The 15,505-nt window shown below is 33.2% G+C and overlaps 1 protein-coding gene across 27 annotated transcripts in view; it reads right to left on the reverse strand.

Annotated features, from left to right (window-relative positions):
• The window catches only part of RIMS2 (regulating synaptic membrane exocytosis 2), a 647,490-nt gene that overhangs the window by 273,850 nt on the left and 358,135 nt on the right, over positions 1–15,505 (reverse strand). For 15 of the 27 annotated variants that reach the window (XM_049853946.1, XM_049853942.1, XM_049853957.1 and 12 more), the window contains 2 exons: positions 10,030–10,160; positions 5,718–5,889 (listed from right to left, as the gene is read on the reverse strand). In XM_049853946.1, coding sequence (XP_049709903.1) covers positions 5,718–5,889; positions 10,030–10,160 — 303 coding nt within the window. Of the gene's footprint in view, positions 1–5,717; positions 5,890–10,029; positions 10,161–13,657; positions 13,706–15,505 lie in introns of all 27 variants that reach the window. The other 12 variants (XM_049853937.1, XM_049853955.1, XM_049853945.1 and 9 more) reach the window with 1 other exon arrangement.

Consider the following 15,505-nt stretch of genomic DNA (forward strand, 5'->3'; position numbering starts at 1 on the left):
TGGTTCTCAGAAATTTTTTCTGAATCTGAAGGCTGTCTCTCTACTTTGTTGATAAGGTACTTTGATGCACAAGAATTTTTAATTTTGATGGAGTCCAATGTATCTATTTTGTCCTCTGTTCCTCATGCTTTTGGTGTCATATCTTGTCCCATTGTCAAAAACTTGATCCCAAAGTATTACCCCTATGTTTTGTTCTAAGAGTTTTATGGTTTTAGTTCTTATGTTTAGGTCCTTGGTCCATTTTGAGCTAATTTTTATATATGGTATGAGGTATGGATTCAGCTTGATTCTTCATGTGGAAATCCAGTGGTCCCAACACTTTATTATTAAAGAGACTATTCTTCCCCCCAGTGAATGGGCTTCACTTCCTTATCGAAAATCAAGTGACCATTGATGTATGGATTTTTCTCTGTTACCTCAAGTCTATTCTCCTGGTATATGTATCATTATACCAGCACCAGACTTTTGATTACTGTAGATTTAGTAGTATGGAGAGTAATCAGGAAATGTAAGTCCTCCTACTTTGTTCTTCTTTTTCAAGATTGCTTTAAGTGACTCTTATTATTATCTTTTGGGCTCAAGTACAACTATGACAGTGTTAGTGCTTGTGTATATGAGAAATGCTATAAATTACTAATTGCCTATGGGTGGTAAAGAAGCTAAACAGCTAAGCTATTCTTTCATTCCTCCTGAATTTTCCCTATCATTCTCCAAATTATAAGCACTGTTTCCAAATATTTTTACATACATACACACACACTTAATTAAACCTTATATTAATCCTGAGTTCTGAGTTCTATACTACTATCATTCCCACTTGGTTGAGGAGGAAGCTGAACCACAGCCAGGTTAAATAACTGAATCAAGGACACAAGATTAGCAGGGATGTTTCAACACTAGAAAAACAATCAATGCAATCCATCATATAAATAAAACAAAAGACAAGAGCCACATGATCTTATCAATTGATGCAGAAAAGGCATTTGACAAAGTTCAACACCCATTCCTCATAAAAACTCTCAGCAAAATAGCAATAGAAGGGAAATTCCTCAACATAATAAGAGGCATTTATACCAAGCCAACAGCCAACATCAGTCTAAATGGAGAGAGTATGAAAGCATTCCCATTGAGAATGGGAACCAGTCAAGGATGGCCTTTATCACCACTCTTATTCAACATTGTGCTTGAGGTCCTAGCCAGAGCAATTAGGCAAGAAAAATAAAAAAAGGGCATCCAAATTCACAAGGAAAAAGTTAAAGTATCCCTATTTGCAGATGATATGATCTTATACACAGAAAACCCCAAAGAATACACAAGAAAACTACTGGAACTAATAGAATATTTCAGCAAAGTATCAGGATACAAGATAAACATACAAAAATCAGTTGGATTCCTCTATACCAACAAAGAGAACTTTGAAGAAGAAATCACCAAATCTATACCATTTACCGTAGTTTCGAAGAAGATAAAATACTTAGGAATAAATCTAACCAGAGACGTAAAAGGCTTATACACAAGACACTACTGTAAGAAACCAAAAGCACCTACATAAGTGGAAAAATATACCTTGCTCATGGATAGGAAGACTCAACATTGTGAAAACGTCAATTCTACCCAAAGCAGACTACATATACAATGCAATTCCAATCCAAATTCCAATAACATTTTTTAATGCAATGGAGAAACAAATCACCAACTTCATATAGAAAAGGAAGAGGCCCCTGATAAGTAAAGCATTACTGAAGAAGAAGGACAAAGTGGGTGGCCTCACACTACCTGATTTTAGAACCTTTTATACTGCCACGTAGTCAAAACCAGCCTGGTACTGGTACAATAACAGATACACAGACCAACGGAACAGAATTGAGAATCCAGACATAAATTCATCCACCTATGAGCAGCTGATATTTGACAAAGGCCCAAAGTCCATTAAATGGGGAAAAGCCAGTCTCTTTAACAAATGGTACTTACATAACTGAATACCCTTTTGCAAAAAATTGAAACAAGACCCATACCTAACACTAGGCACAAAAACTGCTCAAAATGGATTAAAGACCTAAATATAAAATCTGAAATGATAAAGATCATGGAAGAAAAAATAGGGACAATGCTAGGAGCCTTAATACATGGCATAAACAGAATACAAAACGTAGCTAACAATGCACAAACACCAGAAGTGAAAGTAGATAACTGGGAGCTCCTAAAAATCAAACACTTTGGCTCATCAAAAGACTAAAAAGACAACCTACAGACTGGGAAAAAATTTTGGGCTACGACATATCCAATCTGGGTCTAATCTCTAAAATCTATAAGATACTGCAAAACTTCAACAACAAAAAGACAAATAGCCCAAGTAAAAAATGGACAACAATGGACATGAACAGGCACTTTACCAAAGAAGACATTCAGGCAGCTAACAGATACAGAGGAAATGCTCACGATCATCAGCAATTACAGAAATGCAAATCAAAACTACAATGAGATACCATCTCACTCCAACAAGGCTAACATTAATCCAAAACACAAAATAATAAATGTTGGAGAGGTTGTGGAGAGTTGGGAACACTTATACACCGCTGGTGGGAATGTAAAATGGTACAATCACTTTGGAAATTGATTTGGGGCTTGGAATATATCCTAGAGAAATAAGAGCCATCACATGAATAGATACATGCACGCTCATGTTCACTACAGCACTGTTCACAATAGCAAAAAGATGGAAATAACCTAGGTGCCCATGAACAGACAAATGGATAAATTATGGTATATTCACAAAATGGAATATCACACAACAATAAAGAACAACGATGAATCCGTGAAACATCTCATAACATGGATGAATCTGGAAGGCATTATGCTGAGTGAAATTAGTCGAAAAGGGACAATACTATATGAGACTACTGTTACAAGAACTCAGTAAAAGATTTAAACACAGAAGAAAACATACTTTGATGGTTACAAAGGTGGGAAGGGAGGGAGCAGGGAATTCACTATAGTAGGCAAGAATTATCTTAGGTGAAGGGAAGGACAACATACAATACAGGTGAAGTCAGCACAACTGGATTAAACCAAAAGCTAAAAAGATTCCTGAACACAACCAAACACTTCGAGGGATAGTGTAGCAGGGATGGGGGTCTGGGGACCATGGTTTCAGGAGACACCTAGGTCAAGTGGCATAACAAAGTTTATTAAGAAAATGTTCTGCATCCCACTTTGGCAAGTGGTGTCTGGTGTCTTAAAGCTAATGAGCAGCCATCTAAGATGCATCAATTGGTCCTAACCCACCTGGAGCAAAGGCGAATGAAGAACACCAAAGGCAGCCTGAGACCAGAAGAACTAGATGGTGCCCAGCTACAACCAATGACTGCCCTGCCAGGGAACACAACAGAGAGTCCCTAACGGAGCAGGAGAAAAGTGTGGTACAGAACTCAAATTCAAATAAAAAGACGGGACTTCATGGTCTGACTGAGACTCGATGAACTCCAGAAGACATAGAGACTCTCTATTAACCCAGAACTAAAAACATTCCTGAAGCCAACTCGTCAGAGAAAGATTAGACTGGACTATAAGACATAAAATGATTTTCCTGAATAGTGTGCTTCTTAGTTCAGGTAGATACACAAGCTTCTTAGTTCAAGTAGATACATGAGCCTAAATTGGCAGCTCCTGTCAGGAAGCGAGATGAGAAGGCAGAAAGGGATAGGAGCTGGTTGAATGGACACAGGAAATACGGGGTGGAAAGGATAGCAACAAGGGTCACATAACAATGTGTGTATACGTTTTTTTATGAGAAACTAACTTGAACTGTAAACTTTCACCTAAAGCACAATAAAAAAAAAAATGAAGAAAAAGGACACGAGGTTAGAAGGTGTTAATATTAGGAATATAGACCGATGCAGCCAATTCTATAATCACTGCTCCTAACAACTATGTTATTCTTCTTCTCTACTGGTTTTTTTTTTTTTTACTGGTTATAGGTTTCTACAGATTTCTCACTCTTGAATTCCTTAAACATTCAGTTCAACATTCGTATGACTTTTTGTTTTTCCCTTGAGATTACCATTTAATTTATTCAGGAAAACCAACCACACCGAAAAAGGCTGAAAGCAGATAACTTATTGTCTTAATAGTTGAAAAACTGCCTCCCATGTTGCTTCTCTCCAACTCATTCTCCACGTTACTGCTGGAAATATTTTTATCAAGTACAAATGCAATCAAGTCTTCTTTTTTAAAAATACGTTATTGGTTTCCATTACCCACAGGATAAAATCCAAACTTCTCAATATGACACATTAAGAGACAATCAGGACACAGTTCATATCTCATTTCTTATCACTTTCACTCCTAATTTTAATTCAGTTTCCCAAGATCCCCTCTCTTTGGGTGTGTAGTTATTCCCTCTGCAGGAATTTCATTCCCCTTTACTTTGCTAGGGGCCCTGGTGGTTAAGCGTTTGGCTGCTAATCAAAAGGTTGGCAGTTTGAATCCACCAGCTGCTCCTTGTAAACCCTACGGGGCAGTTCTATTCTATCCTATGGGGTAGCTGTGAGTCAGAATAGACTCGATGGCAACTGGTTACTGGTTACTTTGCTAAGTTCCACTTTCTCTGTGGGGCCTTCCCCGGACCTCCTCCTCTCCCCTGCATGCACAGAATGCATTCCTCTTGCATTTTTACCATTATAGCATTTGCCGTGGTATATTATAATCACCTATCCACTTGTCCAAACCTCCAGTAGATTGTAAATTCCTTGAAGGAAGTAGTGTGCTTCATTCACCTTTGAAGTCTCAGTCCCTAGCACAGTGCTTGGCACACTATAGGGTTTAAACGTATAATCTTTGAATGAACTGGATGGTACCCGGCTACCATTACTGATGTTTTGATCAAAGATATTATTGAAGAATCCTGATCAATAGTGGGAAAATGCAGGACAGAATTTCAAATTCTCATAGGATCCAGACTTTCTGGAGCCATTGAGGCTGGCTGAACCCCAAAATTATTTTCCTGAGATAATCTTTAAACCTTAAACCAAAAATATTCCCTGAAGTCTTCTTAAAACCAAACAATAGTTTAGCTTAATTAGTAAAGAATGTCTGCCTTGAACATTGTGCTCTTTTAAGAACTATCTACACAGGATCAAATTGAGAACAGCATCTTGAAAGATGAGCTAAGAACCTTAGGGGGCAATGAGTTTATGTTAATGGAGAAGAAACAATTAGGAAAAGGAGGGTGAGAATGGTTGCAAGGCTTGAAGAATGTAATGAATGTCATTGAATTGTACATGCAGAAATTGTTGAATTGGTGTATGTTCTGCTGTGAATATTCTCAACAACAACAAAAAATAAATTAAAATAATAATCCATGAATAAATGATTGAGCTAATAGCGGTACACTTTTGGTTCAATAAACTAACATGATGTATACAACAATATAAGCAAAGCAGTCTATTTGTCAAATACAATCTTTTACCATTCAACACTGAGATTTCCATAATAGGGATAAGCATGTAAAAATTGTCAGGGTATTTATAATGACTTTTTTTTTTTTTTTTTGTGGCATCAATAGATTTTGCTTTAAGAGCAGTGGCTAAATTTTTTCCGGTAAAATAAGTATGCTTACTTTTTTAGATATTTGAAATATAAAATTTTATTGCTAGTCATACAAACAAAAGTATTCAGGATGCCATGAGTAATCAAAACTTTAAAATAATTCCAGATACCTCTCCTAAAAATTCACTTTCTTCCTCTCGAACTCGAGCTTGATCCCAAAGGGTAATCTCAAGCATTCGTTCTCGAAATTCTCTTCGGTGGACTGGAGAATAAATGAATGTTTGGTTCCATTTGGGTTCCAATGTTTTCTTTACTGTTTTAGTTCTTCTCTTGTTTTTATCACTATGAAAAATAATTTAAAAGTAGGAAGTTATATTAATCTTTAAGTTTTATACTAATTTTATTAATTTTAAATATCACAGGAATGAAGTCAAGTGAAGTTTTACAAATTTACCACAAAATTACAGGTATTATAATCTTTAAAATTTATAAGGTATATTATTATATCATAATTTATGTGTGTCTTCATAATAGCAATATATGAGTAAGTCTGAAATTATTCCATCATAAATAATTGAAAACTTAAATCTTTCTCAACATCTAAATAGGGCCTGACTGGAGAATATTAACTCTGAAATTTTTTAGCATTATCACTCTACTGGAAATCTTCCAGATGGTGATTAATCAATAATATTACATATAGTATTCACTTAAATTACAGAAGTCTTATTCTACAAAATGTCCAGTAAATTGTGATGTTTACAACTTAATACAACTTAGCTAACAAGCAATTATAATCCATACTTTATCAAGTTACTTTATTACATACAAGAAATAAAAAACTTGTTTATTTAACATATATCATATCCTTAAAAACACTGTAAAATTACTCCTGTGTGAGGTAGTCACTATAATGTGGGTTGTAAATGCGAAGTAGCCATACTGACAGATAAGACATCAGGCTGGTTTCTGTACTTTTTAAAATCACACATGTTTATCAGTGAGTGTTCTTGACTATGCATTATATACACATATTTGTGAATTACGGAGCCCTGGTGACACAGTGGTTAAGAAGTTGGATGCTAATTAAAAGGTCAGCAATTCAAATCCACCAGCTGCTCCTTGGAAACCCGATGGGGCAGATCTACTCTGTCCTATAGAGACTATAGGATCTCTCTATGAGGCAGTAGTAACTCAATGGCAACAGGTTTGGTTTTTTGGGTTTTTTTTAATTATATATATTTATTACTATACTGTGTTCTAATATGTCATACACATTGGAAAATATACAAAAAGAGAAATTAAAAATAATAAGATAAATAAAAATTCAAACACTTCTCCCTGAACCCCTACAGATTTCCCCAAACATCGTCTAGGCTCCATCCATCCTATTTTGGAGATCACTACTCTAACTTATTAGAGAGGATTGATGGCTAGATGGAATAAATGTAATCATCTAGGAAGCAAAATTTAACCTATCAACCCCTGAAGGATAAAACTAGATTGATACAGCCTACTGGATATCACTGGAGACTTCTGGCTGCTGTTATCGTTGTTAGGTGGCATCGATTCGGTTCTGACTCGTAGTGACTGCATGTACAAAAGAACAAAACACTGTCCAGTCCTGCACTATTCTCATAATCGTTGTTATGCTTGAGCCCATTGTTGCAGCCACTGCATCAATCCATCTTGTTGAGGGTCTTCCTCTTTTTCCCTGACCCTATACTTTACCAGGCATGATGTCCTTCCCTAGGGACTGGTCCTTCCTGACAACAAGTCCAAAGTATGTGAGACAAAGTCTTGACATCCTTGTTTCCAATGAGCATCCTGTCTGTACTTCTTCAAAAACAGATTTGTTTGTTCTTCTGGCAGTCATTGGTATATTCAATATTCTTCACCAACACCATAATTCAAAGGCATCGATTCTTCTTTGGTCTTCCTTATTCATTGTCCAGCTTTGGCATGCATATGAGGCAATAGAAAATACCACGGTTTGGTCAGGCGCACCTCAGTGCTTAAAGTGTTTTTTAACACTTTAAAGACATCTTTTGCAGCAACGAGGGAACAGCATTAATTTTAATTAAAATTGAAAAAAAGAAATGTTTTAACTAGCAACCAAATTTTCTTCAAGATAAAAAAATGTACAGCATGCCCAGTTATTTTTTAGAGCACAAAGTACATTACAGTACATTATTTAAAAAAACCAAAACCAAACCTATTGCCGTCTATAAAAAAACTAAAAATCTGTTGCTGTCGAGTTGATTCCTACTCATAGTGACCTTATAGGACAGAGAACAACTGCTCCATTGGACTTCCAAGGAGTGGCTGGTGGATTCAAACTGCAGACCGTTTGGTTAGCAGCCGAGCTCTTATATAGTAAATAATTTTTCAAATGACTTAACTGATATTCTAAATTAGATTTCTTCTATGTAGCCTCACTTTTCCCTCTAGGAATTCTCATCAATTAAAGTTATCAATTGTTTTCTTATGTTCACCTGTTCAAGTCATTTTTCTTCCAGAAAAATTGTCAAGAAAAATTAAATAAAATGGAATAACTCATACCAAAAACACAAATAATCCTCTATTCTTGTGCAAAAACTTGTGTCAACAGTAAATATATATTTTTGTATACACACACACACACACACACACACACACACATAGATATATATTTGAGATGACAGTTTCTGAGTTATCCAAAGAATACTTTTTTCTATTAAAGACAAAACCCTGACACAATCCAATCAGCAAAGTAAGCTATATAATATGCCTAAATATTCTTCAAATTCCTGATAATTAACAAGGAAACTCAGTTGAGAAATAAACTAAGAAGAAAATATGCAAATAATTCTCACATACTTCGTGTCGAAAAAAGACAGAAACACTACACCGGGAATATAAAGGAGTAGTTAATTGGAGCCTCCCTTTCATTTTAGTTCTGTACTATCTGCTCAGAAAGCAGGGAAAAGATCATGTAAAATAAAACAAAATTACACAATAACAGTTCAGAAAGAAATTCAGCAATTTGGGAAACTTTTATCATTTTAAAATAAGTATTTCTCTTCAAAGGTTTGAGTATAAACTTAAGTTACATGTATACATAAAAGCATAACTGGGAACGCAGCATTTTCTGCAGGTTTCTACCATGGCTTTCCAAGGATGCTAAGACTAGTAAACCATATGTGCTCTAAGAAGACAAGTGACTTGGCTGACTTAGATGGCAGGGTAACTTGGCTGTGGCATGTCACTCAGCTGAAGTTTAGGCTAGACTTAACAGAATCAACTCGATGGCAACTAACAACGCCAACAGTTATACGGGGCCTCTGCTTCCTCTCTTACAGTTCCAAGTGTGTTCCTCTCAAAAGACAACTTAAGTTGTTAGAGAACAACTTTCTTCAAGCAAAGTTTTTGCTTAAGATAAAATTTTATAACAACAGTTTCTAATGACTAGATATTATGATACACTGACACATTCTGAAAATTTTATTTTATAACTTTTCACTCCAAAATATGTATCAAATAAAATGTAAGATTTTTGTTAATTGTCTCCTTTCTTTTGTCCTTTTCTTTTGCTACAACTGCTGCTCAGACAAAACTTTGGCACCCAACCCAACCCTGATGACATTTTACTTGAACTAAGCAACTGAAAACAAGGGTCCAATAGTAGTCAAAAATATGATTTAAGATCACATCTGTGGTCAGCCACCTACAATTTTGGAAAAAAATGGCCAGACCTTGGTAACACTCTGCCCTCGAAGTAAGAGATAAAGAAGAGCTGTGGAAAGTGTAATTGGTGCCATTACTTCCTTCTTTTTTCATGACACCTAGGAATAGTCTCTTATTTTTTATGTGCTAGAAATTCAGAGTGATTAAAGAATTTGTGTTATACTATTTCTCAATCCTATTTCTCTATTTAAATCAGGGAAGAACAATGTCATTTATGTGCATTAGAATATATACAAAACAAATGATGCTTTAAAAGTTGATTCTAAACTCAGGGATAAAGGTGATACAGAGTGATACAAAACAAAACCATATGTTAATTTTACAGAACATAGGGAAATAATATCTTGGTAAGAGGAGGCGGCAGAATTGCAGTGGAATATGATGAGTCCCTTTTGGTACTATTTCCAGCTTTTTGCTTCTGTAGTTTTTATTAAAAATGCATTTGATTCGAAGGGACATAATTTTAAATTACTTTGATAAATAAAAACATACATTACCTAAGTAATAATCCACATAAGCCTAAAATAAATACAAAATAATATATACAATAAACATTTGATATGCATTTTAAAACAATCTCATTATTTACTGTCACATATTATTTTGATTCTTAAAAGGCATTATGCTTATATTAAACTTCAAAGGTGTCTTATTGTCATGCAATTGAAATATAAATAATACAGAATTGAAATATCCACTGCTATTAACATTTTCCCACATATTTCCAAGAGCGTTTATTTTGTTTCATATTCTTACCTTCTGTCTGGAAGAAAGTAAATTTTAACGTAAGGATTCCTTGGCCTCCCATCTTCCCTGGAAAGGAGATCCTTTGCTCCCAAAATTGTAACTATTAATTGGTGACCAACCTTGTCAAACCACAGTTTTATCTGAAAAGCAAAAATATTAATTTATGAACACAAATATTTATGACCATAAGATAATGCTTATACTCCCAACCTCTGCCCCAATCTCTTAGACTAATATTAGCACAGAATATAAATTTCACTTAGTAAATTGCGGTTAGTTAAAATGAAAGGATATGCTATAATAACTTCAATGAATACAAGAATCAATTCAGATATTTTGATTTGATTGATCAGTCCCTTGGGCTTTCATTTATCCTAATTTGATTGCTTGTTAACATGCACATAATAATGAATGCACATAAAAATATCATAACCAAAGGGCTTTTTATGCAATGATTGCTCTATATTTTCTTTATGCAAGAAAGGTTGTTGCTCATTTTGGTTCCCCTATGATTACTGAGTTCAGAATATGTGCTCAAAATGAATGAGTAGATGCAAGTTTACATAGCACACATAGGGAATTTTTAAGCAAATGTTTTATGTTATTCCACAGCAAAAGACGTTTCAAAGATTTTAAACAAGGAATAATTACTCATAGGCTTAGTCAATAGACTCCTTCACTCTGTACTTAAAACGAATAAATTCATCTTGTATAAATTTTTCTTAAAAAAAAAATTTTTTTTTTTTTTATTCTTACACAGGCATAAAGTCTCTTTCTTTTGTGAAGCAACTGTATCAAATCCTGGCAACAATAGGGTACATTTTATAATTCAATATGAGAAAAAGTAAATAATTTCCCTATGCCATAGTTTTTTATAGTTAGGGACTGGAACTTCACACCCAGATGTTGAATTCATTTGATTTCACAGTTGCCCCTCCCCCCACACTCATATCTCATGCCCTCATACCTAACCAGTTAATTCTATTATTTCAGGATCTATGATAACTTGGCTCTGCCCCACATCTTGGTTCAGAACTCAGTACACTTGTGACCACTATCCTGAAACTGAAATTGAACTGGAAATGAGGAATTTAAGAATGACAGGTAAAAACAATTTTAGGTATATGTTTAACACTGGTAGTTCACTTCCAATTCCAACATGGCTTTGTTAAGTCCCTCACTTTATATTCTAGAAAATAAGGAACTAAGCAAGATTTTTGAATCAGAAGAGGAGGGCTGATGGCCAAGAAGAGTACATAAAATTATTCATATATAGGCTTTTGTTTTTGTTTTCTTGACAAATGGAATTAGCCCTCTTATAGGAATAATACTGAAAAAATATTCAAACTTTAAAAAATTATAATTACTAATTTTTGTGTTGCCTTAAGTTCTTATGCTCATCATAAGTATTGTTATGTAACAACAACAAAAAAATCCTAATGGAGCTGCTAAGTACAAAGAGACCCTAGACAGATGTTTCTCAAACTGTGGTTCACAAAGTCCTCCATCAGTATTATCTGGCTAACTTAATAAAAAATTACAAATTCTTGGGGTCCATTTTTGACCTACTGAATCAGATTGGGGTCTAGGATTTTGCATTTTAGTAAGTCTTCCAGGTGATTCTCACATGCATTAAAGTTGGAGAACCACTCACTGCCTTAGACTAAGGGGTTAAAAACCTGAAAAAAAAATTTCTTGCTATTAAAAAAGAAGTTCAAATATTTGTCATCTAACATATTAGAATGCAGATACACATTAGTATAAGAGAAAAAATAAAAGACTAAACTATTTTTCTGGCAAAAAGCATGAGGAGAGAACAAAGAAAGAAATACTAGGGTATCTCATTGCATATGAGATCAAATACAGACATTGCTGGAGAGCTCTATGGTTTCTCTAATATGCATGAACAAAATGAGATTGTTATGATATTCGCTATCTTTATAATAATAAAGGAGTTTAGGACTTTCATTTTTCCATGATATTAAAAATCCTTATTTGAGAATCATAATATGAACATTAAGTACCTCAAATAGAAAAATATTCTAAAAGGCTAAAAACACTTTTCCAATAAACTTTACACTTAATTTCCTATTATTACCAGAATAAATTCATAATTATTATAGGAAATTATTTCTGTTAAAGATTTTTGAGGAGTTGAGACTAAGTACTTATGATCTCCACGGGCAACACTTTTTGCTTGTTCCCCTTTTAGAGCTAAACAATTGGGATATATGTTCCAAGTATTCTTTTCAGATTTTCTTATGCCATGGAAACCAAAAATATATGAATATTATTTATTTTTCATAACAACAGATATTAGGCTTATGGCCTTTACACTTAATAGTGCATTAAATTATGCTTACAAATATGTGGGTATCTAAATATCTTAGAGAGGAAACAGGTACATTTTTATTTTCCTGGTTATATGATCAAAATTATACTTTTTAAAATGAACGGTCTTATGTTAGGTATTTGATCAATAGCTCTAATTTTTATTCCATAATAGAGGACTTGCATTGAAGTTTTTAATAGATATCCAGTTCACATCATCAAAATTGAATTTTATTATTTGCTAGATTATTTTATCACATTCCTAAATTTCTTATCTGTGCTTTATAAATGAATTGCTAAAATATAGCTGTTGATTCCCCAAAATATAATAAATGTATCTTCACAATTCTAGACCTGACATACTTTCTGTTGTACCTGAATTTCATTAATAAACATGTTGATATCATTTTAATTATTTTAATATAATTATCATTTCAACTTTACCATGTAACCATTTTCAATTTTCTTAAGCAGAATATAAGCAACAGAGGTAAATATTTTACATTGTATAATATTAACTAGAAGAAGTTTAATTTTTAAAATTTAAATAAAATTAGCATTATTCAAAACCAACAAAATAAAAAAACATGCAGCAAAGCAAGGAAAGCATAATACTACTTTTTTTAAAAAAGCTATATTTATATTACTTTACCATATAATGTTTTCCTAATGAAAAGAGGCAAACAACTTGTACCCAAGTATTACAGTAAAGTTAAATGGAAATATAATGACAAAATGTAAACAAAATAAACCCAATACATTTTATTTGGATTGTCATTTTATTCTTTTAAAGTAATACACTTTACAAAAGTTGAAACATAGATAACATGTATAAAATTCACTTTTTAGATAAGGTACAAATATATTTGCCAATCTCCTCAAGGACTTATTGCTTGGAAAATGCAAGAGAATGTAGATGATAAGTGATATAATGAATGATTTAAAGAGACAGCAACCTTAGTATAATAAAGAAAAATATCAGCAGCATAGAATTAGCTATTTGAGTAAATAGGACATATATAAGTGGTATCTACATACTATCTACATTAAATGCCACTCTGAAACCTATGAGTTTTATTTGGTTCATCATATAAAATCACTAACAAAGTTTGTCTCTTTAAATTTTTTTCAGTATTTTAATCCTCATGCAGAATTTTATGAGCTGGCTCATATAATGATTTGAAAGTCAATAATATGGTTTGGAGCACATACCAAAAAAATGTTTTCCTACTACGCATTTTCCAAAAACATACAAATAAGGGTTAAAACACAACTGTAGTTTCTATCAGGCAGACAAGGCCTTTACCTGAACCCTAGGAACAAAAGGCGTTGTTCTTCTACTAAGGCTTTGGCTCTGGTAAGCAAAATTAAAGAAAAAAGCAATAAAACAAAACCAAAAGGACAAGACGCTAGAACTAAAGACCAAAAGTAAAAACAAACACATACAACTATCCCTTTATATACAATTTTTCCATGATAATATTTATCTAAATTAAGCACTTCAATGTAATACATTTTCTTAAAATGCTAAACTACATAAAAGTATATAAAATATTAGAAAATGTTTAATCAGATTTTTAAAATATGATCAAAATAAAGGAATTAAGACTATAAAACGACGTGTGCGCTTATACATTCTGAAAGAATGATTGTAAACATACCCAAGAAACAAGAAATTTCAGGTTTTACCCTTAAATGCATCACATAGAAAAAAACCATAGTCCCAAAATTTGGCTATGTATTATACAGGTATTAGTAAAAAGCCATCTGTGGAAGTAATTGTGTTACTTTTCCAAAATAATTAAGTCTAACAAAAGTCCAAAAAATATTAGCCAGCTTAACATTAGGATTTCTTAAAAGAACAAACACAGTAAGATAGAAGTGTAGTATAGTGCACTGAATTGATTGTTCTAGTATTTAAACGCCGTCTTCACACATTTATTATATACCATTCAAGGAAACACTGTTTACTGCTAATCACACCTATTAAAGACAAATAATATCTCATTTCTTACTTAATTCTTTATATTTTTTCACATCTTTCAAGTTTATTGTCTCATGATATTCCTAATAATCCTTGGAGGTAATTGCTATTATCCTCAATTTTTAGGTAAGGAAACGGAGACTTTTTTAAAAAAGGCTCGATAAACCTGCCCATAAAAAAAAAAAAAAAATAGTGATACAAAAAGCAAGACAATGTAAGGGCAGAAAAGAGTTGTCTAGAGCACATCAATCCATTTCAAATTCTCAGAATAAAATCAAGTTTCCTTTCTTTGCTGACTTCAGTTTTTTGTTTTCACTTTTAAACACCTTCCAAAAGAAAAAAAAAAAAAACTGTAATTGGAATATGATGTGTCTTTATTAAAGCATTCCAACAGTTAAATCACGAACAAAACGGATTTCAAGGCATTGATTTCTGCTTCTCTCACCTAGATTCCATTTCATAACTCACATTTCTCATAGACAGTCCCTCCTGTCTAATTCAAAAAGTGATAAATAGTTAAAGGCTTCCCACTTTACCACTACTATATGGAAACACATAATGGGTATTAAGAGGACTACTGTCCAATTCAACTATCATCAGATAGTCACTGCTTAAGACACAAATCTAAAACCCAAAAGAAAGAAGGCCTTTGTGTTTTAGATTTGTGCAAAGGATAAGACAAAAGCCACAAGTTTCATGGGAGTAAAGATCACGCATCTCTTGCTCACTGTTGTATTCTCAGTGATTAACTGTGCCTGACCTGGGATCAGAACTTAATGCATATTTCCTAATGACTGCAGTTCAACTGGTAAAAACATTTTTTGGAGGAAAATTTGGCAATAGATTTTAAAATATCTTAAAATTTTTCTTTTCCCTTTTATATTGTAATCTTATTCTTAGAAAGTTATCCTGACAAAAGATTTTTGTCCTAACAAAAATATTAAAGATTTATATTCAAGGATTTCCATAGCATCTTCATTTATTATAATATAAAATTAGAAACAAGCAAGATATCCATAATAGAGAAGTGAGTTAAAATGGAGTATTAAACATCTATTAAAATCATTTTAAGAGGAACTTTTAAAGAGAGAGAAAGTCCATACTACACTACTAAGTGAAAAAGCAGGCTCTGAAATATTATGTACAGAATTATTCCAATTTTGTTAAAAA

This window comes from Elephas maximus, chromosome 15, assembly GCF_024166365.1.
Source record: "Elephas maximus indicus isolate mEleMax1 chromosome 15, mEleMax1 primary haplotype, whole genome shotgun sequence".
Lineage (NCBI taxonomy): Eukaryota > Metazoa > Chordata > Mammalia > Proboscidea > Elephantidae > Elephas > Elephas maximus.